Consider the following 26,255-nt stretch of genomic DNA (forward strand, 5'->3'; position numbering starts at 1 on the left):
CAACACCTGGATGGTGGTATGCATGACTCCGTCTGCCCGAGAGATACTCTTGAGAAGCTAATCATGCAAGTAGGAAAAAAGAAAGATTTGCAGTCTGCATAGATCTCATATCGTAGGGCTCCTGCACCATTTTATTAACTCTTCTCTGGACCATTCAGAGGTATGCCCTCCAGAACTAGACACAATACTCCAGGTGGGGTTTCACCAACTATCTGTACAGAGACATTATCGCCTCCTTTTTTCGTACCGTTATACCTCTCTCTATGCACCCTAGCATTCCTTGATTTGCCACTGCCATGTCACACTGTTTCATTACCTTGAAATCATCAGTTATGATCATCCTGAAGACTCTCACTGGTTGGTATACATCAGGATCTCACTCCCCACTGTTTCACGTCAGCAAACTTTGTGAGAGACCATCTCATAGAAACAGGAGAACAAGCACAAGGTGACAAGGGCTTGGGATTGGCTGATACCTCTATCAACATATCAAGCGAAATATTAGCACTGTAGAACATATGGGTGACTGGGGGAGGAGAACATTTTGTGTTGCTTATTTCATTCTCTCTCTCTCTTGATGGCCATTATCAATAACCCCAGCAAGAAACAGGAGTAAATAAATCTTATTTATTTATTGTACACATGAATCTTTACAACTTCCTTTTCTCCTCCATAAACGTTGGTGTACTACCTCTACCTACAGATGCACCCTAGTCCACTTCTCCCTAGAGGGATGCGTGCAGACAGCAGCAAAGCAGAGGATCAGTCCAGTGAGAAAGAGGAGCAAAAGACTTGCATACATCAAGCGGATCTTGCAAACAGATCTTTCATCCTACAGGAACAATTTAACATAAAAAACAGGTTAGTGGAGATGTACAGACATAAGCTTTTTCTTTCCTACATTTATTTATTTAAAACACTTATAGGCCGCTCTATCCTATGATCCAGGTGGCTCAAGGAATAAAACATTCATAAAAAATACAGAAATAGTAATAGACTTTACATACAAATTGTAACCCCAGATCTTTCTTAATCATTCATTGCCAAATATGGAACCATACAGATCCGACAAGAATCACCTTACTTCCTTTTATCTAATGGAGACCTGTTTAAATGATTAACCATGTACCCATGTACTTCCTTGTGCCTAATAGAAAGCCTGTTTAATAATGAGCTTTTAGTTATTTCCTGAATGTTGAGGCATTTCTCTGGCTTTTTTCAAAAAATGTGGCAGCTGATTCCAAAATTGTGCCCAGCTACCGAAAGTTATTTATCAGGAACTTTTGCGAGTCGAATTGTTTTATAGTTTGGAATGTCTGATCTTAAACTGAGTACTAATACATAATTGAGCGACATCATTCATGGCGTTGTGACTCATGCATAAGATTTTGTACTGAATGCATTGCTGAATAGGTAACTAGTGTAGGGCACAGAGAATGGGAGTGATGTGTTTAAACCTGTTGGGCCCAGTTTAAGTATTCTTGCTGCTGAATTTTGGATCATTTGTAGTGACTTTATGACATAGTGTAAGAGTCCTAAATATTGTAAATTGAATTGCAGTAATCAACTCAGGAACTACCAACTTTTTCCATCCCAGAAATGACTGCACTCTGTGGGGTTTCTGCATCTCAAAAGCACAGGTATCCCATGTGAACAAATGCTGACAGAGCGTCTTTACTTAACTATTGTTCCCAGTACTGAAGCCTATGTTTCAAGGAAGACATTTTTTATTTATTTTTATTTATTTAACAGATTTTCTATACCGACATTAAAATACACATCATATCGGTTTACATTATAACAGCAGGTAGAAAATACATAAAGAATTTGGAAAAAGTCCAGTGATAATATGATGAATAACAAAATAACAAAAGGTTGAACATGTGGGGTTAGTTAGTTTATACCAATGGGTAAGTGGCTAGCAGGACTGAAGTAACATAAGGCAAATGATGGCAGATAAAGGACAGTTGACCTATTCAGTCTGCCAAAGTTATTCTGGTCTACATTTCTACAATATATCCTAGTCACCAGCTGTAGAAGCTTGACTACCTGTAAAGTATTATCCAAATCAGTTTTTTGTCTTCCTGTTTATGTATTTATTTATTACATTTTAACAATTTACAAAAACAAGAACAATCTTAAAAAAGAAAAACCATGATATTGAAATCATATCTTTAAACAAGATATGATGAAATACATTCTCATGACTATTAGACCATAATTTAGAGAGATCCAAGAAATAAACAAGATAATATTTACATTCTAATTTAAAAACTCTATAAGCAGCATCAAGGAGTTATAACTATTTATATTCTGGTTTTCAGGCACTTCAAAGTGGATTACATTCAGTTACTGTATGAATTTATCTATTCCCAGAGGGCTTGCAATCTAACTTCATATCTGAGGCAATAGAAGATAAGGTGACTTACTCAAGGTCATAAGGAGTGGTAGTGGGATTTGAAGCCTGGCTGCCCTGGTTCACAGCCCACTGTTCTACCCTATAGGGCTGCTACTCCACTCCTTGTACAAAATAGGTGAAGCACACAATTAACTGGCACCTGTATGCACTATCAAGTTGTTAGATCTGGCCCTTTGCTCCAAAAAACTACGAAGCTAATCCAGTTTATAGAATATATTTACTGTCCTCAAGCTTAATTTCACATTTACAAGGAAATATGAAGACAAAGGTGGCGCACGCAGGGCCGGAGGAGCCACTAGGCGAGCTAGGCCTGTGCCTAGGGCGCCAAGACTTAGGGGGCGCCGCGGCAGAATTTTGAAAGGGCAAAAAGTGCCCTTTCAAAATTCTGCCAGCCCCACCTCACCCTGCCTCCCCCCCCCCCCCCCCCCCCCCCCTCCTAGTGCCACCCTCCCGACGCCCCCTTGGTTGTCCAGCGGAGGGCCTGGGAACGATCTGCCGCTCCCGGGGCCTCGGCTGCCACTAACCAAAATAGCGCCGGTGGCCTTTAGCCCCTCCATGTGACAGGGGCCAACCAATGGCACCAGTAGCCCCTGTCACACAGTAGGGGCTGAAGGCCACCGGCGCCATTTCGATTAGAGGCAGCCGTCAACCTGGGGGCGGCAGATGGATCCCGGGCTCCCCGCTGGACCACTAGGTGATTTGTGAGTTTTCTTTTTTTTTGGGGGGGGGGTGCAAGGTTGAAGGTGCCTAGGGCGGCCAGTCCCCTTGCACCGGCCCTGGGCTAAAAAAAAAAAAAAAAAAGCCTGCCACCTTTATTGTGTAGAAATACTGCCACTCTTTGGCCAGGAAACAATTTTAAGTCCAATTTTTATTTGGCTCCAGAGTAAAGGTCAAGAAGAACAGACCTGGAGACATTTGTAACTGAGAATTTTGCAAAAAAAATCCAGTAACATCTAAACTATTTGTGGGAAGTTCTGCTCTTCCTGGTGTACCCTCCATAGAGTCCCCTCTGGAGCCACTAAGCAGGAAAAACACTTTAGACACATATGGCCTGATTTTAAAAAGCATTTACATGCGTAAAAACTGTGTTTTACCTATGTAAATGCACTTTACTCGAGTAAGTGGGCTTTTGAAAACTGTTATAATATAAGCCATTGAATTGTGTATAGGATTTGCTCGCATAAGTGCACTTTACTCGAATAAATGGCTTTTGAAAATTGCAATGATAGTATGTTACATTTACATGCCGTGGATTCCTGAACCATTGCTTCATGCATTTTTCCATGCAACCAGCCCAATTTGCCAATGACCAGATCAAGACCACCTTTATTCTGTCGCTCCTGGACGGCAAGGCCCTAGCCTGGGCTTCTCCCTTGTGGGAATGTGGGGACTCCCTGCTTCTGGATCTTCCCCGCTTCGTGCAGACCTTCAAACAGGTCTTTGATGAACCAGGGCGATAGTGCACAGCCGTCTCTGACCTCCTTCATCTCTGTCAGGGCTCGTGCCCTTTGGCGGAGTACGCCGTGGAGTTTCGCACCCTAGCCTTGGAACTAGGGTGGTACGAGGACAGTCTCCGTAGCATTTTCTTGGAGGGCTTGGTTTCAAGAATCAAAGACGAACTGGCCGCTCGGGAGCTTCCGGAGGACTTAGAGGCCCTCATTGATTTGGCTGGGCATATCGACCGCTGCCTCCAACAACACCTGCAGGAGCTGAAGCCAGGCAGTAAGGCCATCCCTCTGGTACCATCCTTCTCCCGGCCCTTAGTTCCGTCCCTGCCGGCCGAGCCTGTCCAGACTCGGGGAAAGGAACCCATGCAGGTCGGTCGGAGCCACCTCATCCTGGAGGAAAAACAGCGGCGCCGGACCTTAGGCTTGTGCCTTTATTGCGCTGGCAAAGGACACATGCTGGCACAGTGCCCTGAGAGGCCGGGAAACTCCAGAGCCTAGGCATCACTGGGGAGACTGTGTTAATCCTACTCCCCAATGCACCACTCCCATGAGTCTTATCCACTCCAAGGGCTCATTTTCCACGCAGTCCTTCATCGACTCCAGAGCTGGAAGGAACTTTATCCTATCAGACTAGGTCAGGCAACTGGGTCTCCCAGTAACACCCAGAACTTCACCTTTGGTGATCTCCATCCGGGGGGATCCTCAACCGGGTTGGATTACTCACATGACCGCCCCTGTGAAGCTATGCACTGGGATCCTCCACGAGGAGGAGATTTCATTTTTTGTCTTGGAGAAGGCGATACACCCAGTGGTCTTGGGCCTCCCCTGGCTTCAGAGACATTCTCCCTGTATCGACTGGGAAACATTGCAGCTGGCCTCCTGGGGCCCCAATTGCATTATGACCTGCCTCCGTGATGTGCCCCAGCCCAGGCTTCTCCTTGCCACGACGCCTCCGGCCCTGCCCACACAGTATGCAGACTTCACGGTCGTGTTCTCCAAGGAGAAGGCGAAGACACTCCCTAAACATCGTCCATTTTGACTGCGCCATAGATCTCCTTCTGGACTCCACGCCCCTTCGGGGCCAGTGAACCCTCTGTCACTTCCTGAGACCCAGGTTATGTCCCAGTTCATCCGGGAGAACCTCGACAAGGGCTTCATCCACCCTTCCACCTCGCCCGCGGGTGCAGGTTTCTTCTTTGTGGCGAAGAAGGATGGGACCTGAGACCCTGCATAGACTATTAAATGCCATCACCTGCTTCCACTCATCCTGGAGCAGCTAGACTGCCTACAGGGGGTGAAAATATTCACCAAACTGGACCTTCGCGGGGCCTATAACCTTGTACATATCAAGCCCAGTGATGAATAGAAAACCGCCTTCAACACTCGAGATGGCCACTATGAGTACTTGGTGATGCCATTCGGCCTATGCATACCCCCACCGGTTTTCTAAAACCTCATGAACGAGGTCTTTCGAGACATGCTACATACTAGTGTCATCATCTACCACCTGGATGACATCCTTTTCTACTGCAAGGACTTGCCGACACACCGCCTGGAGGTCAGGCGCGTCCTGCAACGCCTGCGCAAGCACAAACTCTTCGCCAAGTTGGAAAAGTGCCTATTTGAATGAGAGTTGCTCCCCTTCCTGGGGTTCTTTGTCTCCACGGTGGGCTTTCACATGGACCCCGAGAAAGTCACCAGTATCCAGGAGTGGCCGCAGCCCTCGGGGTTCCGCGCCCTGCAACGTTTCCTTGGCTTTGCCAATTTCTACAGGCACTTTATTCCCCAGTACTCGCGCCTGGTGACGCCCCTCACTGCTCTCACCAGGAAGGAGGCTGATGCCAAACACTGGACACCCGAGGCGGTTGCGGCCTTCAAAGAGTTGAAGGAGGCCTTCCTCCAAGAGCCTTGCCTCAGACACCCAGACCCTTCACACCCATTCGTGGTGGAAGTGGATGCCTCCGATATAGCCGTAGGGGCCGTTCTCAGCCAACACTCCAGTAAAGGTACTTTGTTGCCCTGCTCCTACATCTCATGCAAGTTCACACTGGCAGAGAAGAACTATGGCATCGGGGACAAGGAGCTATTGGCCAAAAAAATAGTCTTCGAGGAATGGTGATAGTGGCTTGAGGGAGCAAAACATCCCATCGCGGTTCTTACTGACCATAAGAACCTTGAGTACCTTGGCCAAGCCCATCGGTTGAACCCTCGCCAGGCCCGCTGGTCACTGTTTTTCAGCCATTTTAACTTCATCCTTTGTTACAGACCAGCCTCCAAGAACACCAGGGCCGATGCCTTGTCCAGAGCCTTTGAGACAGATTATGTTCCTACCACGTGTTGCGCCCGGTCGCAGATGGCTGCGACCTTTGCCGCTCACCTCAATTTGCCCAGTAGCTCCGATTCTGGCCAAGATGGCTGCCTCTACCTCTGCTCGCCGACCTCCCTGGCGTTCCCGGGACGGTGTGGGCGATCCCGGTTGCCATCTTGAATCTGGTGTGACCTAGGGCATGTGCGCCTGCCTCCTTGTGCACGTCATGGTGGAAACTTCGGGGGCGTCCCCTCCGCATGACGTCACTGCCAAGTGTATTTAAGCATACCGGACTTTCCTACCTACAAGTTAGCAAGGATTCCATCTTGCTCAATTCTTTTCTCTGAGACGCTTGCTTCACTGTTCCTGCGTTCCAGACTGAGTGACTCAGGTACCTACTCCTCTGAGAGCCTTATCTGCCTGTCTCACCTTCTCCAGCTAAGTGAGTTCCCTCACTGCTTCCGTGGATGCCTCTGCACTGTTCCTGCTTCGGGTCTCCGCTGCTACAACGAATTCTCTACTACAACATCACAGAGTGAGTACAAGACCTGCTCTACATTACTGCTTCCATCTTGCTGTGTGGATCCTCGGGTTACCCCACTCTGCGGACCACTTCCGGATCCACGCTGTCTTGTGCCAGTTGCCAACATCTATCTCCGGATCCAGGTCAGACTGCGTGGCCCTAATATGAAAAGCAGCCCAGAGAGAATGGCGCTTATGTTTCTTTGCTGCCGGAGCCATTAGGGACAGTAGTTGCGCATTCAGCCAGCTCGCGCTTAAAAATTTGTGTGCACAGCCTGTGCGCCCGACTTTATCTAAACTCTGCACCTAGAAAGTTGTGCATGTACATATGCGCATGATGTTGTGCTTGGCATTATGTGCACAGCTGGCACATACCGTGCGTACCAACGCTCTATGGTGGGCAATGGAAGACGCACAAAAAACACATGCAAGATGGCTCCACCGCGGCCTAGCACGCGGTGTGTCTATCGAGCCTAAAGCGGGGCCTAGCCCACTGGGGACTGCTCAACCCGCTCAGAAGCCCACTTCCCTTTACCCCAACGGGATCAGGAACGACATTGGAATGGCGTGTTGAGCAGGGAGACCGAAGGAAGTCTTACCGAAACCCTTCCAACGTCTCTGAATCGGGAGGAACCCTCTTATTTACCTGGGCTAAGTGCTTATTGGCTAAGTACAGAGATGATCTCCGGCTGCGGGGGGAGAGAGCTTTGGCCGTCATCGCTACGCTCGGCTTCCTGTACCCGCTGCCTTTCAGCTGCTTCAGCAGCAAACTCCACCCCGGGAACTGGCTACCGGACCAAGGCATACCTCTGAGGGATCTCAGAAATCACCTCAGGATTTCTCAACTGGGGGAGGGACCTTTTAGGTATCACCGCAGGAGAGCGGGGCTCAATCTTTCTCCAATTTAAAAGTAGAATTTCTTCTTCCAAAAGATACAGCAATCCCCATAGGAAAAGCATGTCCATATCTGCTGGAGACGGAGAAATACTGAAGGGCTGAGGTCATTGCAGGGGTGTATCAAGGGTAACGTCAGCTTTGAAACATGACTCCGACTCCATCTGCAGGGGAGCATATAACCCATTGGTCCTGAGTCCATCTGGATACACGCTAGAAAAGGAGATATTATGACCTCACAGATGTCCCCGAAGCAAAGATAGAGATGAAGTTTGAAACATTGATGTTAGGACTTTACTTTTCATCAATGATTTGAAAATTCTTTTTAAAGAATTATGTACAAGCTCTGATGAAGAATTTTGCTGAAGCTTCATGATGTGACACTTCCGTAAAGCAAAGTATTTAGCTTTAACTTTTGTCAGTTTAAAAAGGTGATCACATTGGTGTAACCCCTAGGTGGGTCGGATCCTTTTACTTGCGCCCCTATAGACTGATCCTTTCTGCACAACTCTCCTTCACTGTCTCTTATTTATTTTATTTATTTATTTATTGTTTTTGTTATACCGAGTTTCATGACAGGCATCACATCAACCCGGTTTACAATTAACAAAGTGTATAAAACATAACATAACGTAAAACAATGTTCTCAAAAAGAACCTTGAACTTTAAATATCGTGAATCAGATAAAGGAATTGAGAAAGTTACAATAAATCAGGGAAATCAACTTGGAACTGGAAAAGGGGGAGAAATTGCACAGAGCAATATTTACATTTCAGTCTATTAATGTAATAGAGTAGCATAGTGAGTAAATAAGAATATGTGAGAAACTGTGGCAATACCTCACTATGGAACGGAACATAAATAACCAAATGCATAAATACGACAGTGGTATGATAAAAGTTCAGCAGGTATTGATGATTGTCAATTAAGGTTGATTGAATTGTATTTGGTCCAGTTATTGGATAAGAGTTTGTGCTGTTTAATGGAGGTATTATTCAAGGCTTGGAAATGCTTTTTTGAAAAGCCAAGTTTTTAGTCTTTTCCTAAATGTTAGAGAGCATGGCTCCTGTCTCAAATCTGGTGGGATAGAGTTCCAGAGAGTTGGACCTGCTGAAGAGAAGGCTCTGAGACTCAATGATTTATGTTGGTAGGTTTTGGCCTTTGGTATTTGGAGTGACTCTTTGTAGCATTCCCTGATGGGTCTAGCGGAAGTGTATTTTTTAAGAGGTATTTGTAGGTCGAGGTGCGTGTTTTGGTTGATAGTTTTGTATATGATGTTGATGGTTTTATACATGATTCTATAGTGGATCGGTAGCCAATGGAGGTTTTTGAGGATAGGTGAGATGTGGTCCATTTTCCTGGAGTTTGTGAGGACTCTGGCTGCAGAGTTCTGGACCATTTGTAGAGGTTTGGTATAGGAAGCTGGGAGGCCTAGTAGTAATGAGTTGCAATAATCTAATTTGGAAAAGATTATTGCTTGCAAAATTGTTCTAAAGTCTTGGGCGTGAAAAAGTGGTTTAATTCTTTTCAGGATATGTAATTTGTAGAAGCAGTCCTTGGTGGTTTGGTTAATGAAAGGTTTGAGGTTGAGTCGATTGTCCAGGATGGCTCCTAAATCTCTTACATGGGCTGTTTGAAGGAGTGTGGGTGGTTTTGGGTGTGTATTTTTGTTTTCCGGTGATATGAGCAGGAATTCTGTTTTAGAAGCATTAAGTACCAGGTTTAGACTGGTGAGGAGAAGTTTAATTTCTACTAAGCAACTGTCCCAGTATTCCATTGTTTTAGATATTGATTCTTTTATGGGGATCACGATCTGTACGTCGTCTGCGAAAAGGAAGTGTTTCAGGCTTAGTTTTGTAAGAAGTTGACAAAGTGGTAGGAGGTAGATATTGAATAGCGTGGGTGAAAGTGAAGAACCCTGCGGCACCCCTCTATTAGAATGGTGGTATTGGGATTCTTTATTGTGGATTTTGACTCTATATCTTCTATTTTCAAGGAATGTTTTGAACCAGTTTAGTGTGGCACCTGTTAAACCAATGTTTGCCAGCTGTTTTAGAAGGAGGGCGTGGTTGACGGTGTCGAATGCCGCCGAAAAGTCAAGGAGGATTAGTAAATATGCTTGGCCTTTGTCAATTCCAGAGAGGAGGAAGTCCGTGAGTGAGAGTAGTAGCGTTTCAGTGCTTGCAGCTTTGCGAAAACCATATTGATTTGGGGAAAGAATACTGTTGTCCTCTAGGTAATTGGATAGTTGGGTGTTTACCAATTTTTCCATGATTTTCGCTATGAATGGGAGGTTAGAAATAGGGCGGAAGTTGTTGGGATCGCTTGCATTTAGATTTGGTTTTTTTAACAGTGGCTTGATTGAGGCAGTTTTTAGGTCATCAGGGTAGATACCATGTGATAGAGAGCAGTTTATGATATCTGCTAAGGTTTTTGCTATTGTGTCTGGGATGAGAAGGAGCATTTTGGATGGAATTTGATCAAATGGGTGAGATGATGGTTTCATTCTTTTTAACACCGTTTGTATCTCTGTGATTGTGATGTGTTCGAAGGCAATAAACTGGATCTCTTTGTTTTGGGGGAAGTATGTGTTATCTGGAGAAGTAGTGATTGGAGTTAGCTGATTGAGGAGATCCGATATTTTTTTGTTGAAATGGAGAGCCAGTTCGTCTGCTTTAGTCTGGGCTTGTTCGGGTGGGATATCTGGAGTGATCGGTTTAGTGAGGCTGGAGACGAAGGTGAATAGAGCTTTTGAGTCAAAGGTGAGATGATGAACTTTTCGGGCATAGTAGTCTCTTTTGGTTTTTAACGTGGTACTTTTGTATAGATGGAGTGATCGTTTGTAGTCCGAGAGTGTGGCCGGAGAAGGGGCTTTACGCCATTTTCTCTCTTTTTGCCGAAGTAGTTGTTTGAGCTTTCGTAGTTCATCGTTAAACCAGGGTTGTCGTTTGGATGCATTGGAAGACCTTGTTTTGGTTGTCAGTGGGCAGAGAGTGTTTGCAATAGCTTTTGTTATTTTGGACCAGGATTGGAGGGCAGAGTTGGGTGTGGAGACATCAATGAGTGGTAGATCAGAGGTTAGAAGTTTGCTGAGGTGTTCTGAGGAGCAGGATTTTCTGTATTGGAAAGAGGGTCTTGAGTTGAGGTTGGAGTCTGATCGAGGTATAGAAAAGCTGGTGGAGATTAGAGAGTGATCTGACCATGGGACATTTTTACAATTTGGTTGTTCTGTAAGAGAAATCTTGGCGTTTGTAAAGAGGAGATCGAGCGTATGGCCTGCTTTGTGAGTGGGTTTGTTGATTTGTTGGCTGAAACCCATCGATGACAGTGAGGTGAGGAAAGCTTCACAGTTTGTTGAGAGGGGGACTTTGTCAACATGTAAGTTGAAGTCGCCCAGAATTATAGCAGGGGAGTCAAGATTAAGATGTAAGGTTATGGTTTCAATAATAGGTGAGGGGTCTGACTCTAGTAAGCCTGGAGGGGCATAGACTAGAAGGATTTGGAGATGTTCTGATTTGAACAATCCTAGTTCTAGTTTGGTAGTTGTACTGATGGGGTGGTGTGTGAACCTTAAGGATTTTTTTGCAGCGAGGAAGATACCCCCGCCTCTTTTTTTTTGTCTTGGGATGGAGAAGAAATCGTAAGTCTGTGTTGGTAGTTGATTAATGAGTGTGATGTCTGTGGATTTGAGCCATGTTTCAGTTATGGCGCAAAAATCTGGGGTTGTGTCCTGCAGAATGTCGTTGAGTATAAGAGTTTTGTTGGTGATTGATTGGGCGTTGAATAGGATTATGGTGAAAAGGGTGAGACCTAGGAACTGTGTTGTGGGGGAAATCATGATTGGGGTGAGTGATTTGTAGGTGCGTGGGCGGTAGTGCATAATTGTTGCTGGAGACTGGATGAGTGCTGTTAGGCTGGATGAGTGCTGCTGGAGACTGGATGAGTGCTGGAGACTGGATGAGTGCTGCTGGAGACTGGATGAGTGCTGCTGGAGACTGGATGAGTGCTGTTAGGCTGGATGAGTGCTGCTGGAGACTGGATGAGTGCTGTTAGGCTGGATGAGTGCTGCTGGAGACTGGATGAGTGCTGCTGGAGACTGGATGAGTGCTGTTAGGCTGGATGAGTGCTGCTGGAGACTGGATGAGTGCTGCTGGAGACTGGATGAGTGCTGTTAGGCTGGATGAGTGCTGCTGGAGACTGGATGAGTGCTGTTAGGCTGGATGAGTGCTGCTGGAGACTGGATGAGTGCTGCTGGAGACTGGATGAGTGCTGTTAGGCTGGATGAGTGCTGCTGGAGACTGGATGAGTGCTGCTGGAGACTGGATGAGTGCTGTTAGGCTGGATGAGTGCTGCTGGAGACTGGATGAGTGCTGCTGGAGGCTGGATGAGTGCTGCTGGAGACTGGATGAGTGCTGTTAGGCTGGATGAGTGCTGCTGGAGACTGGATGAGTGCTGCTGGAGACTGGATGAGTGCTGTTAGGCTGGATGAGTGCTGCTGGAGACTGGATGAGTGCTGCTGGAGACTGGATGAGTGCTGTTAGGCTGGATGAGTGCTGCTGGAGACTGGATGAGTGCTGCTGGAGACTGGATGAGTGCTGTTAGGCTGGATGAGTGCTGCTGGAGACTGGATGAGTGCTGCTGGAGACTGGATGAGTGCTGTTAGGCTGGATGAGTACTGTTGGAGATTGAATTGGTGGATGAGTGGTCGGTGAATGAATGGATAGGGGAGAGAATCGGCCCCGGCTCTGGGACGCTCCAAGGGGCGCGCTAAGGGGCAGGCCCCTTAGGTCGCGCTCCTTCGGGCGCGCGACGCCTCCGAGATGCGCCTGAGTTTAAAGGGGGCAGTAGCCGCCCTCTGATAGGCCTGATGCCTGCTTAGGGGCGCGGCTCACTCACCACGTTGCGTCCTGCGTTTTGCTTTCGTTTTCGTATTTCTATTTTTTTCCTTTGCCTCCGGTCTCTCCTGCACGGCTCGAGATGGTTGGTGAGCAGGCTCTTGCCCCGGATGGGCCGCGCCGATCGCGCAAGCCTCAGCAGGGAGGAGGAAGCGGTTGGGTGCGGGTGAGCGCCTATCTGTGGGCCGCCGAAATGGACGCCGCCGAGATGCGCCTGAGTTTAAAGGGGGCAGTAGCCGCCCTCTGATAGGCCTGATGCCTGCTTAGGGGCGCGGCTCACTCACCACGTTGCGTCCTGCGTTTTGCTTTCGTTTTTGTATTTCTATTTTTTTCCTTTGCCTCCGGTCTCTCCTGCACGGCTCGAGATGGTTGGTGAGCAGGCTCTTGCCCCGGATGGGCCGCGCCGATCGCGCAAGCCTCGGCAGGGAGGAGGAAGCGGTTGGGTGCGGGTGAGCGCCTATCTGTGGGCCGCCGAAAAAATAGTCTCTGCTTCACTCTCTTGAGTCCCAGGATTCCAGTGTGGGGAGGAACAATAGTTTTTATATCCTGCTTTTTGCAATAGCATAAGAAATTGCCATGCTGGGTCAGACCAAGGGTCCATCAAGCCCAGCATCCTGTTTCCAACAGAGGCCAAAACCAGGCCACAAGAACCTGGCAATTACCCAAACACTAAGAAGATCCCATGCTACTGATGCAATTAATAGCAGTGGCTATTCCCTAAGTAAAATTGATTAATAGCCATTAATGGACTTCTCCTCCAAGAACTTATCCAAACCTTTTTTGAACCCAGCTACACTAACTGCACTAACCACATCCTCTGGCAACAAATTCCAGAGCTTTATTGTGCGTTGAGTGAAAAAGAATTTTCTCCAATTATTCTTAAATGTGCTACTTGCTAACTTCATGGAATGCCCCCTAGTCCTTCTATTATTTGAAAGTGAAAATAACCGAGTCACATCTACTCGTTCAAGACCTCTCATGATCTTAAAGACCTCTATCATATCCCCCCTCAGCCGTCTCTTCTCCAAGCTGAACAGCCCTAATCTCTTCAGCCTATTCTCATAGGGAAGCTTTTCCATCCCCTTTATCGTTTTGGTTGCCTTTTCTCCATCCTCTGTACATAGCACTGATTATTAACACTCTGCATCAATAAGCACACATTTATTTATTTATTTTTATTTAAAAACTCTTCTATACCGTCGTTAAGTTAGATAACCATCACAATGGTGTACAGCAAGGCACGATAATGAAAATATGAGTGGTATAGATTACAAATTAAACATGTGCATCATAGTACGGTAACAATTTAATACAAAAAACTATGTGTATAAGTTAAGCTTGTCTGTTGGGAACATATTAGGCGGTTTGAATTTAACATTAATATGCATTTGTAAGTTCTAGTTTGGTGCGTCCTTATCAATCAACTAGATTTCTCCTTCTCTTTATCTTTATAAAAAGCTTGTCTAAAGAGCCAGGTTTTCAGATTGGTTTTGAATATTTTCCAGCTTCTTTACTGGTGGTTGATTAGATGACTGGATAACATTTACAGTTTCAATTCGTTTCTTGGTCAAAGGCAATAATTAAAACGGCAGAAAGATTTAATAAACTCGTGACTCCACTTCTTTAGCAAAGTCTCTACTTTTACTGGAAGCACTTTAATACTTAATTTCCTTCTCAGTTACTCCAAATTCTCCAAGTTTAACAGATTGAATTTAGTTCAACCTTCCCTCAGTATCCCAATTGCCTCATTAGCTCTTCCCACTGATGGTGGTTAGAATACAGTCCCAGTAATTTATCAGAACTTAGTCCCAGATTTTTGCTCTTCCTAAATCCTCTTTAATCCTTGAACTCCTTAGGCAGCACCTGAGGAGCACTTCACTTCCTTTGAGTTAGCAGCAACAAATCTTTTGTTACCTTTCCTTTGTACCCTTTAGTTTCCTTCCTTTAGTGTCACTGGCTGGGATCTGTTCCTCCACACTGCTGGTTCTTTCAGAATGAAAGACTCCTCTCTCTCCATGGTTTGGTTACTGAGTCCCCTCATCAGCTCCAAGTGGAACAAAAATATTCTTTGAATCCAAAAAGGGGGAAAATCAAGAACAAGACAGGAAGGGTGGAATAAAATCTCTGCCTTGAAACAGATGAGAGAGTGCAAAAATAACTCCTCAGCATCAGGTCACTGTCAGGTCTAAAGGAAAGCTAGCACACTGCAGGCCTTCCTTACCCCAAATCCAGCCTTGAACACAGGGACGCCCCAATCCACTGAAACAAGAGGGACCAGCTCTCACAGGGAATTCTCCAAAAATTGGCTTAAAAGAGTCCAAAGCAAGCATAAAGGCTGCATAGACAAGAAAAATGGGAAAACTTCTTTCTCATAACTCTGGAAAAAATTAGCAAGCAGGAGACAGAGGGCACCTGTCAGCTTGAACTGTAACTAAAAATCCTCGAGATGATGCTTTGGGATGATAAATAACTAGGTCATACCATCTGCAGTTCCCACATGGGGGAGCAAAACCCAAACCTCTCTCACTAATTTCTACACAGAACCTCCCCAATCAATTGGGACACTCCTTTTAGTTAGGGAAACCATAACTAAAATAACTGCTAGCTTTATATTGAACTACAAGAACAATTTCTTTGTCAGATGATAACTTTACATGGATAGACATATGATTATGTGTTGTCATTCCCAGGTTACCTATTTAATATTTACTTTTAAATATTTTTAAGGCTATGCTTACAATGTTGCAAAAAGAATCCATTTTTTTAATATGATAAGAAACATACTTTGTGGTTATATGTTTTCTGACTAATTTTGGATTTTCACATTGTTTGATGTTGTGGGTAGAGTTTTCCCTTGTTATATTTCTTTTATTTATATTCCACTGTTTCAGGCACTTCAAAGTGGATTACATTCAGGTACAGGAGATATTTCTCCAGAAGGCTCACAATCAAGGACCTAGATTTATCATTTTCTTATAAATATAACAAAAATAGCGCCCACGATAAAAAAAGGAGCATGGTTAGGGTAATTTTCGAGATACCGCACTGCATATGTATTTTAGCGCAACATGTGTTAAATTTATCATATCAATCACAAAAAAAGCCCTCAAACACAAACTGTGTATTCCAGTAACCAGAGTTGTAAACAATATATCATAATGTATGGTTGAAACTGGTATATCATTCATACAATCATATTCAAGTTGTCAGACTTCAGAAGGAAATATACAAATTTTGTAGGACCCTTACTCATGGAGTCAATGGAATAAACCTTGTGGTATCGGGTCCTTTTACTTTGTTTATATCTTTTTTATCAATTTTCTATTTTTACTTTTTTATATAAAGTCCAAAACTTGAAAAATGATGGAAACTCCAAGATTCGAATAAGCTTAACAATTCTTTTGTCCAGCTGAACTGATAAACACAGTCACAGTGCAAGTAATAATGATGTCACACATTAAATATAGTCACAAAATTGTAATGATGATACTCATCTACACTCAGTCCCGACACGATCGCGTTTCAGACCACCAAAACAGAGGTCCTGCTTCAGGGGAGTAGCTCCTTCACGCTTGTTCATACGTGACATCCAGCAAAGAATCCATCAGTATTCAATTCATAATAACCAACAGCTATTCCTTAATCCAAGGCTATGTTCGCGGTCTACATTTAGGGGCGGATTTTCAGAGCCCTGCTCGCCTAAATCCACCCAAAACCGGGCGGATTTAGGCGAGCAGGGCCCTGCGCGCCGGTAGGCCTATTTTACATAGGCCTACCGGCGCGCGCAGAGCCCCGGGACTCGTGTAAGTCCCGGGGTTCTCCGAGGGGGGCGTGTTGGGGGCGGGCCCGGTCGTCGCGGCGTTTAGGGGGCGTGTCGGCAGCGTTTTGGGGGCGGGTATGGGGGCGTGGCTATGGTCCGTGGCGGTCCGGGGGCATGGCCGTGCCCTCCGTACCTGCCCCCAGGTCGCGTCCCGGCGCGCAACAGGCCCGCTGGCGCGCGGGGATTTACTTTTCCCTCCGGGAGGCGTAAATCCCCGGAGAAAGGTAAGGGGGGGGTGTAGACAGGGCCGGGCGGGTGGGTTAGGTAGAGGAAGGGAGGGGAAGGTGAGGGGAGGGCATTAGAGGATTCCCTCCAAGGCCGCTCCGATTTCGGAGCGGCCTTGGAGGGAACGGGGGTAGGCTGCGCGGCTCGGCGCGCGCCGGCTATACAAAATCGATAGCCTTGCGCGCGCCGATCCCGGATTTTAGCAGATACGTGCGGCTCCGCGCGTATCTACTAAAATCCAGCGTACTTTTGTTTGCGCCTGGAGCGCCAACAAAAGTACGCCTATGCGCGCTATTTGAAAATCTACCCCATAGACTCGCACTGCTTCAAAAAACATGGCAACCAACTGGACCCTTTAAACTCCTCAAACCGGAAGTTGCGACAGAAGCCTAGATTTACAACAAGATTGTATCAGTTTTCAACCAGGTCGTGCACTTTCATTACTCCCTCAGCTCAAAAGTCTTCTATCAGGTCAAGCATCAATGAAGTCCCGGAAGTTGTGTCAGACGCCTAAGTTTCCAAAGAGGTCGTATCAGTTTTCAACCAGGTCGTGCATTTTTAATACTCCCTCAACTCACTAGTCTTCTATCAGGTCACGCATCATGGAAGTCCCGGAAATGACAGCACATCCTTCAAACATCCAACCAAACTTTATTTTATATGCACTGAAATTATTGTTGAGATCCAATATGTGTAGATATTTTGTTGTTAAAAAATGTACACAAAGACACTGACACTCGATCATAACTGTATCGGCCAGGCAATACACAACACTGAAAAAAATCCCAAAAAGATCCCGAAAATGACAGCCCGTCTCTTCAGTTTCCAAACAGGTCGTCTCAGATATCCAAATGAGTCGGCTCACAAGCACCCCACAGAGAACCTTTCAGATCAGGGAATACCAATTAATTTTTTCGTTCAGCCCAAAGGGGTCCATAGAATTCAACCTATAAATCCAATGATGTTCCCGTCTATTGAGGCGATATTGTATATCTCCACCCCTATGACTCAAATGTACCTTTTCCACAATCAACCAACGTAGGTCAGTAAACATAACAGCAGGATGTTAGTCCTCACATATGGGTGACATCATCAGGATGGAGCCCAATCATGGAAAACTTCTGTCAAAGTTTCCAGAACTTTGACTGGCCCCTACTGGGCATGCCCAGCATGGCACCAACCCTGCAGCCAGCAGGGGTCCCCTTCAGTCTTATTTGAAAGCTACAGGCAGTGCCGAAAAATAAAATAACAAAACTTTACGAACACAACACCGCGGGGCGGAGGGCAGGTTTCGTGAGGACTAAAATCCTGCTGTCCTGTGATAACACCTGTTACAGGTAAGCAACATTTGCTTTCTCACAGGACAAGCAGGATGGTAGTCCTCACATATGGGTGAGTACCAAGCTGAGGATGTCCGAACATGCACCAAATGTACCCAACGGCATGCAACAGGCACAACAACTGGGGTGGAATTTGGTAGAGGGCATCCTGAACCCCACCGGGCAGGCGGAAGGGTGTAGGTACGTCACGTTGGAAATAAGTTACACAGGACAGACTGGCCAAAGATGGAATCTTGTCTTCCGGCTTTGTCCAAGCAATAGTGGGCTGCAAAGGTTTGGAGAGAACTCTAGGTTGCAGCCCTGCAAATGTCAGGAAGCGGCACCGATCGTAGGTGTGCTACTGAAGTCGCCATGGCCCTCACAGAGTGTGCTTTAACACGGTCTTGAAAAGGAATGCCTGCTTGCTGATAGCAAAGAGATATGCAGTCCGCCAACCAGGAGGAGAGAGTCTGCTTACCCACAGGTTGCCCTAATTTGTTGGGATGGAAAGAGATGAACAACTGAGTGCTCTTCCTGTGGGCAACTGTATGGCGTTTTCCACCCCTTACTGAATAAGGGGTAAGGGAAAATGCGCGTCCAATGACAGGTTAACTCCTGTCATTAGACTGTATCGGCCTGTTAGTGGGATGTTCTTTGAATATGGACCTCTGAGGATTCTAAGTTTGGGACAACTATTCATTTGTCTAGGTTTAGGCTCTAACTACCCAGATTTGTTTCCCCTAACTCTGCCCCCATAGCTGCCCATTTTTTAGGGTCCTAAATTTAGGAGGCTAGTCAAACTAGAAGCCTAAATTTAGGATCTCAGCCCTAATACATTTTCAAAAAGATCCATTTAAAAGCTTAACGCCTAAAGTTTGGAGCCTAAACCCTTTGAAAATTGATATCTTTTCTGGATGAATTAATCAGGGACCAGAAGCCTGGGGGATTTCTTCTGACATCACACTTTGTACCACCTTGGGCCTAATTCACCAAGATACGTCTCCCATACTGTGTTTATGGGAAAAGACCTTGATGAATCAGGCCCTATATCTGAGCAAGTTCAGCCACCTTTCCCATCTTTACCTCAGAGAGCCTGATGGTCAGTGTTGGGTCTGGGTAATAGTCCACTTGATAGCAGGATGTACCTTCTCTCAGGTCTGCTTTTTGAGATGCAAAGACGGTCTGAGAGAGGATTTGAGAGTTGGTGAAATTATCCATGCTGCATTCTGGAGGTCTCCTAAAGAATCATGAAAATGTAACTAATAATGAAGCTGAAACATAGAAATATGATAGCAGAAAAAAAACAATATGAAACATCCAATTTGCCCATCCACACAACTGCTCAACTCTACAATCCCTATCACCCCTTCAGAGATCCGCTGTGCTTATCCCATGTTTTCTTGAATTCAGATACTGTCCTTGTCTCCACCACCTCCACTGGGAAGCTGTTCTATGCTTCTATCACCCTTTTGGTAAAGAAATACTTTTTTAGATTACTCCTCAGTCTATTCTCTTTCACCCTCATCCCATGACTCTTCATTCCTGAGTCTCCTTTCCATTGAAAGAAAGCTATGTATTGATACCGCTGAGGTATTTAAAAGTCTCTATCATCTCTCCCCTATCTCATCCTTCCTCTAGGATATACGTGAAAGGAGGCTAAAGATCCAGCATGCTCCATTGTAGCTGCATCTCCAGCAACTCCATAGTGGGTGATCTCCCTAGTGGAAAAATCGCCTTCATGGTACCCCCAAAAAATAGCCCTGAATTAGCACCTCAAAATTTAAGCTGACCTTCACAACCACAGATCTTTCTGTCCTGGGGGATATTTAAGAGGTGAGTAGCACTCTAGAGAAACCAAGAGACTGCCTCCTTGTGCTTATTTCCATGTTCTCCCAACAAGACATAATATCACAACTCCATGTTAGGATTGTGCTCCCTTGTATTGGGGTGAGGTTGGTGCAACCTACAGGGTAGGCCCTGTAGGTCCTCACCACCAACTGGTGGAACAGACGGTGCAGAGACTGGACTGGAGCTTTGTCTGTACCAATTTCTTTAAACTCGGGTGAAGCCTTTAGATTCCGGGGGCTAGCAGTGCTTAGGTGGCAGTCTCTGTGAAGCTGATAGAGAAGAACTGGGACAAGGTGGAGATTGAAGACAGGCAGCAGGCAAGGATGTTGAGAATCCAGACTATTTATTAACATTTTTATACCGCTATTCAGTCGAGCCGTCATAGCGGTTTACATCTCATTTAAAAGATTACAAAGTACAAACATAAATATAGCCTAACTTAAAACAAAATAGTATAAAATACAACATCCTACATAAAACAGAGAAAAGTAATATACTAAAATTAAACAGCCATGTTTTCAGATTTTTTCTGAGCAATTTTTCATCTGCTTGCAATCTCAATTCTGTGGCAGATGGCAGGTAGCAGTATCGAGAGTCCAGGCTAAGGTCAATTACCAGTAATCTGTCCAAGGGCAAGGAAGAGGTAGCTAGGTAAAGCTGGTGGGTCAAAGGCAAGGTTGGGCAGGATGAAGAGACAAAGACAAGGCTGGAGGGCTTAAAGCAAGGCTGGAAGGCTGAGAGCAAGGCTGGAATATGAAGGCAGTGGAAGACGAAGGCAGCATATCCCACTATCAGAAGACAGACGACCCATTGCTAAGGCAGTGTAGTGTTGCATGACCGGGGTTTAAATGCCCGGTGTGTGACACCATCCAGTGGCACAGGCAAGTGTCATTCCAGCCACAAGGCCTTTTAAGTGTTGACGTGTGCCACAAACGCCTAAGAGAGGGCCTGATCGTCAGTGGCAATGGCATCTCGGACCATGTGGAGTGGCATCATTTCGGGCCGCTTGCCACGGCATTAACGGCATGGCTAGCCTGCATGGGGTAAGTGAGCTGGCTCACGGGCTAAACTCTGTATAGTCACAAAGAACTCATTAGCAAATTTGCCTGTTCATGAGCTAACATCATCAGAGCAGCATCACTATGGTTGCTGACATCGCACAGCAGCTAATCAATGACAGCAGGACAAGCTAGCTCATGCCACCACAGTTGGCTTCCTCTGATGACAACACAAAGCGGCACTTTGGGGAAGGACAAAATGCAGGTGCTGATTTAAGAACAGTCATTCTGTTCTTTCCCCATGTCGGTGCCATTTAATAGAGAAAGAGCAATTATAGCACAGCAGCAATAAGATACAAAGTTCAAGATGTCTTCTGTCTAACAAGCAAATTGTGTGGTCCTTACTGGATGACATCTTCTATGTTTTTATTTGCAGCTGATTGCCTGCTAAAAGGTTAATCACATAGTGACACCAATGCAGGAAAGAACACATCCTGAACTTTGCAATTCATTGTCTGTGAAGCATAAAAATACAAAAAAACAACAGACAGGAAATAACAGGTAGTATACAGAGGTCGTGGCTCTTCGGAATAGCAGTTACTAGCACAGCATTCCTGTCATAAATGTTCCTCACCTGGTCTGGGGCAAGATGGAGGCTGAGGCCATGACTGTGATGCAAGAGCCTGGGATTTCCAGCTGGGGACAGGCTTGACCTTTCCCACATGCTCTTTTTTGCCTGGGAGACATCACTGTTATATTAATCAGTTCCTTTGCACCAGCACCTGAACAGGAAAGTATTCTACATCGTAACTTAGTTACTGAGAAAAAACATTGACTTAGTAACAACTCCTTTACAATCCCTTCAATAGCATGATTAGTGTTCAATGTCACACAGCTACACTAGAAATATATCCTGAGCTTTGTATACCATTATCAGTTTGTAGTAACTGATCACATAACTAACTGCTGCTTTACCCATAAAGTGAGCAGATGTGAGCTGGATGTCACAGAGCAGAGACACAAGCAGAGGTGCAAGTGGGCTGCAATATCATTCTGGTGTAATACTATGAGCTCGACTTGTATATTAATACAAATCGGCATGACAGGAACTGTTTTAGACTGCAAGGACAGAATGAAAGCACATCTCTGGCATTACTCTGACCTTCCACAACCTATTCAGGACTTCCCACACCTGTCTTCCCAGTAAGTGTCTCAGGACATCTCCAATGACAATGCATCATGAGATACATTTACATACATTAGAGACCTCGTATATGCAAATTTGCCTCATGCATATGCATTGTGGATATCTATCAAACTCAGCTGGCTCTGTGATCCCCAAGAGAGGTTTGGGAAGCTTTAACCTATTGGTTCCCCTGCACTTGCATGGAGTACAAGCACAACCAATAAGCTATAGAGGGGGAGGTGGGAGTAGCAGTGCCAGAAAGAGACAATGCTCCCTCTCTGTCCCTATGTTGCGCTCACAGTTCCGGCCTGCATCACAGCAGCAGGGTTCACCTTGCTGTTCCATTGGGCTTACGGGTGGCTGTGGGCAGGAATCAGAAGCAGAGCAGCCTCTACTGTGTCTCATGGTGCTGATTTTAGATGGCTGTGGGTGGGGCGAGAGAGGAAACAGGAACTTCTGTGTTTCCACATCACCACAGAAAAAAAAAGGGGAACAAGAATGAGATGGAGGACTGTAGCTGGAGAGATCAAAGTGAGATGCATTAGGAACCAACTGAGCAAGAGTACGGCTAACAAATGGGGGAGTGAGAGAGGAAGAATAAGAGAAAGGGAATGAAGGAAGAACAAATGAAAACAGAAGATATGGGGAATAAGCAAGAGAAAATTAAAGGGGATAGATGGATAGAAAGAGAGAGACAGAAAGGAAATTAGAATCAGACTGCAGAAAATAAGAGATCTCATAGAGAAAGATCCCCTTGACTTCCCACTAAAATATTGGTGCTTGCTCTCCCAGCAAAACTGGAGACCCAGCAACAAATAATATTTTTTAAATTCCATTCCACATTTCACCACCTTGTAAGTGAAATGTGGCTCTGGATCTAGGTTTTGAGGACTGGAATGCACAAACCATGCCAGCTGAGCTAGTACTAGGGTTCTGTAATCACAACCCCCCCCCCCCCCCCCCCCCGCCAATCTCCACTAAGAGAAGATGTGCAACTTCCATCAAAAGGACATGGCGAGGAAGATACATGGTATCAGCACTCAGCACTATCGACTCCACAGTGACCCCCTTAATCAAAACCAACAGTTGTGGCAAAATGTGACCCAGTTTTGTCATTACATATAGGCTGTACCCAAAAGGAAATAATTTAAATAAGCAAAGTTGATTCAGTAGAAAAAGAGCTGTATAAAATTGTTAAGACAATCAAGCTGTTTAAAAGAATATGAATGAATTAGTTTTTCTATAAAATCTTCTCTCAGGCTTTCCAACTGAGTGCGAAAGAAGCATGTGCAAAGCTACCCTGAGGTACATGGGATTAAAATCCCTTTCTCAATGGTACACTAGAAGCAGTAACCTCACCCTTCAGTCCCAGCTGGTGGCCCGCCATGATGATCCTCCACAGGCCCGTGCCAGGTTCAGGCACTCCCGAGGAGTGAAAGACCAAGTGGGCCAGCAGAGAGACGCTAACCCAGCGGTTGGAGACTGCTGAGGTATTGAGGCTGGCACGGTCAACCAGGGGAGATGCAGCATGTTTCCGTAGAGCAGGGTTCAGGGACATGACCTCGCTCCCATTCAGGTCCCCATTCGTGCAGAACTGGAGGCGAGTGAGGGCCTGCAGGAAGGTGTTCCAGTCCTAGAGTGGGGGAGAGATAGAGACATCCAGAGACACAGCAAAAAATGCAGAACCAGAGAGAGAGCAAGAGTCAAATAGAGAAAGAGACAGAAAAAGGAGAAAGAGAATGAAAAAAAGAGAGAAGCGAGAAAGACAAACAGAGCAAGAGACAAGCACAGACAAGCAGAGAAAAGAGACCGTAAACAATAAAGCACAAAACAGAATAGTTATTTTAATCCCTACCTACTTCAGAAGCAGTATTCTGTATTTCTCATTTTTTTTAAATGTAATTATTATTGAGATTTACATTATTAACAGTGAAATAAAATCAGAAAATTATGAATATTGCCAAGAAACAAAGGAAAAAAAAGGTAATTCAACAATAATATCACAGGCAAAATCAAGTACTATCGTAAAAGGAGAAGATGAGCCTATTTTAATCTCAGAAATTAACTCCTGCCGGCACCATGAAAGTGTACAGAAAAGCAGAAAAAACTGCTTTTCCGTACACCCTCTGACTTAATATCCTAGCGATATTAAGTCGGAGGCCCCCCCCCAAAAAAAAAAAATTTGCCCACGGGTTGGAAAACAGATGTTTGATTTTGCTGGCGTCCTTGATCCGAACCCGTGTCTGTCAGCGGGTTCGACAACCGACACTGGTAAAATTAAGCGTCGGCTGTCAATCCCGCTGACAGCCGCCGCTTCCGCCAATAAGGAGGCGCTAGGGACGCGCTAGTGTCCCTAGCGCCTCCTTATTAGCACGGGCCCTCATTTGCATACTGAATCGCGTGCCCAGGAGAGTGGCCTGCTGCGCGTTGGGAGAGCGGGCGCTCGCCTTGGAGTGCCGGCTCTTCCGCGCAGTTTACTGAATCGGCCTGAATTTGATTTCATCTCTTTGTGCATGGAGATCTGGATATATTTATACACAAATACCAACACTTACCTCTACAAAGTCACTGTTTCTGACTTCATGTGACCCCACATAGGTTCCAAATGCTGCAAAGGCTATTGCCAGAGCCATAAAGCAGAGGAGAAATGTCATCAGTGGAGGGCGTCGTTCCATGCAGACGCACAGCCTCTCGGACAGGAGGCAACCAGAGGCCATAGTACCTGATGAACAGGGAAAGTTGGACAGTACAGTCAGTTGTCCCAGGGCAGAGACTACAGGATGAACAGGAGGAGGTCTAGCATACAGAATGGTTCTGAGCCCTCATGAAAGCTTTGAAGGGTGGGGGTGAGAAGGAAAGGAAAAAAACAGGATTAATACATATGCAAATATACAGTAAGTGAGAAGATGAGGAAGAGGGAAAATTTAGGTCAACGGGGCCAGGTTGAGTTGGTTCTGATTTTAGCCTTTCCCTATATGCATTTATAAGGCTTGTAGTTATTGCTTATCTTAAGAACATAAGATTGCCATACTGGGTCAAACCAATGGTCCATCAAACCCAGTATCCCATTTCCAGCAGCAACTAATCCTGATCGCAAGTATCTGGCAGGATCGCAAAAGGTAGATAGATTCCATGCTGCTTATCTCAGAGGTAAGTAGTGGCTTCCCTCAAGCCCACAGAGAATGGACTTTTTTCCCAGGACTTGTCCAAACCATTTTTAAACCCAGATATACTAAGAGCTTTTACTACATCCTCCAGCAATGAATTCCAGAGATTAATTATGCATTGAGTAAATAAATATTTTCTCCTATTTGTCTTAAATGTATTATCTAGTAATTTCATTGAATGTTCCCTTGTCTTTGTACTTTTTGAAAGTAAACAACTGATTCACATTTACCATTCCACTCCACTCATTATTTTATAGACCTTAGAGAAACTGAGACTACAAAATCCAAAAAGGCAATGAGATAAAACAATGATTGGCTCAGATGGCCTGAATTCATGTAACAAACATAACACAGCAACCACAGATCCTTTAATCCAGTGGTCCTGAACCCAGTACCAGAAGTACAATTGGAATACTGTCAAAATTGTATTTATTTATTTATTTAAAATCTTTTCTATACCGTCATTAAGCTAGATGCCATCACAACGGTTCACAATAAGGCACATAACTTCATGTTGCATAAAATGTCTTAAATTATATCAACTAAACAGGTGCCATCAAAATACTGTAACAGTTTCATAATAAATATTAATTGGTGGGTGTGATAAGTCATGTCCAATTCTATCTTTATCAGCTATGAGATAAATTCATACTTAAATCTAGTCCTTTGTTGTTGAAAGAAAAATAAAATACACACAATAGAGAAAGAAGGTGTGTGTATATACCCCTGCGGTGAGCTCAGCTCTTCAGTATTCTCTTCGAAAAGCCATTGTGGATATATATTTGCTTAAATAACTTTATTAAAACTGATTAAACTTGAACTGATTCAACTGATTTAAAAAAACTGGAGACCGCCAGTGCACTCAACCAATACCCAAAATCAAATGTTTCTACTTATTTAAAAAACAGGAAAGAGAAAGGGTCACTCATAACATCATGTGCACTGTGAAGGAGTGTCCCTGAAAACCCTCCTTAACTAGCACTGGACCAGTGCTAGTCCAGTGCTAGTGTTGGGACTGATACACTCGTAGCATGAAGATTTTCAATCATAATAGTCTGGTAAAACATGTCCATTGTATACCAGCATCTTTATACCTGACTCAAATGATAGCTTTATAAATCAGCAAAGCATCAGACCTTCTGGGGCAACCATAGTACTGTAAATAATTATTAAATTTATTTATATTTCCCTTACAGTTCCTGTTAC

At 45.1% G+C, this 26,255-nt stretch overlaps 1 protein-coding gene across 4 annotated transcripts in view; it reads right to left on the reverse strand.

Moving 5' to 3' along the window:
- Positions 1–613: 613 nt before the first annotated feature.
- The window catches only part of TMEM219 (transmembrane protein 219), a 97,439-nt gene continuing 71,797 nt past the window's right edge, over positions 614–26,255 (reverse strand). For all 4 annotated transcript variants that reach the window (XM_029606976.1, XM_029606977.1, XM_029606975.1 and 1 more), the window contains 5 exons: positions 24,438–24,604; positions 23,242–23,515; positions 21,331–21,478; positions 18,934–19,087; positions 614–832 (listed from right to left, as the gene is read on the reverse strand). In XM_029606976.1, the coding sequence (XP_029462836.1) occupies positions 698–832; positions 18,934–19,087; positions 21,331–21,478; positions 23,242–23,515; positions 24,438–24,599 (873 nt within the window). In that variant the 5' untranslated portion in view covers positions 24,600–24,604 and the 3' untranslated portion in view covers positions 614–697. The remainder of the gene's footprint in view (positions 833–18,933; positions 19,088–21,330; positions 21,479–23,241; positions 23,516–24,437; positions 24,605–26,255) is intronic.

This window comes from Rhinatrema bivittatum, chromosome 6, assembly GCF_901001135.1.
Source record: "Rhinatrema bivittatum chromosome 6, aRhiBiv1.1, whole genome shotgun sequence".
NCBI classification, from domain to species: Eukaryota; Metazoa; Chordata; class Amphibia; order Gymnophiona; family Rhinatrematidae; genus Rhinatrema; species Rhinatrema bivittatum.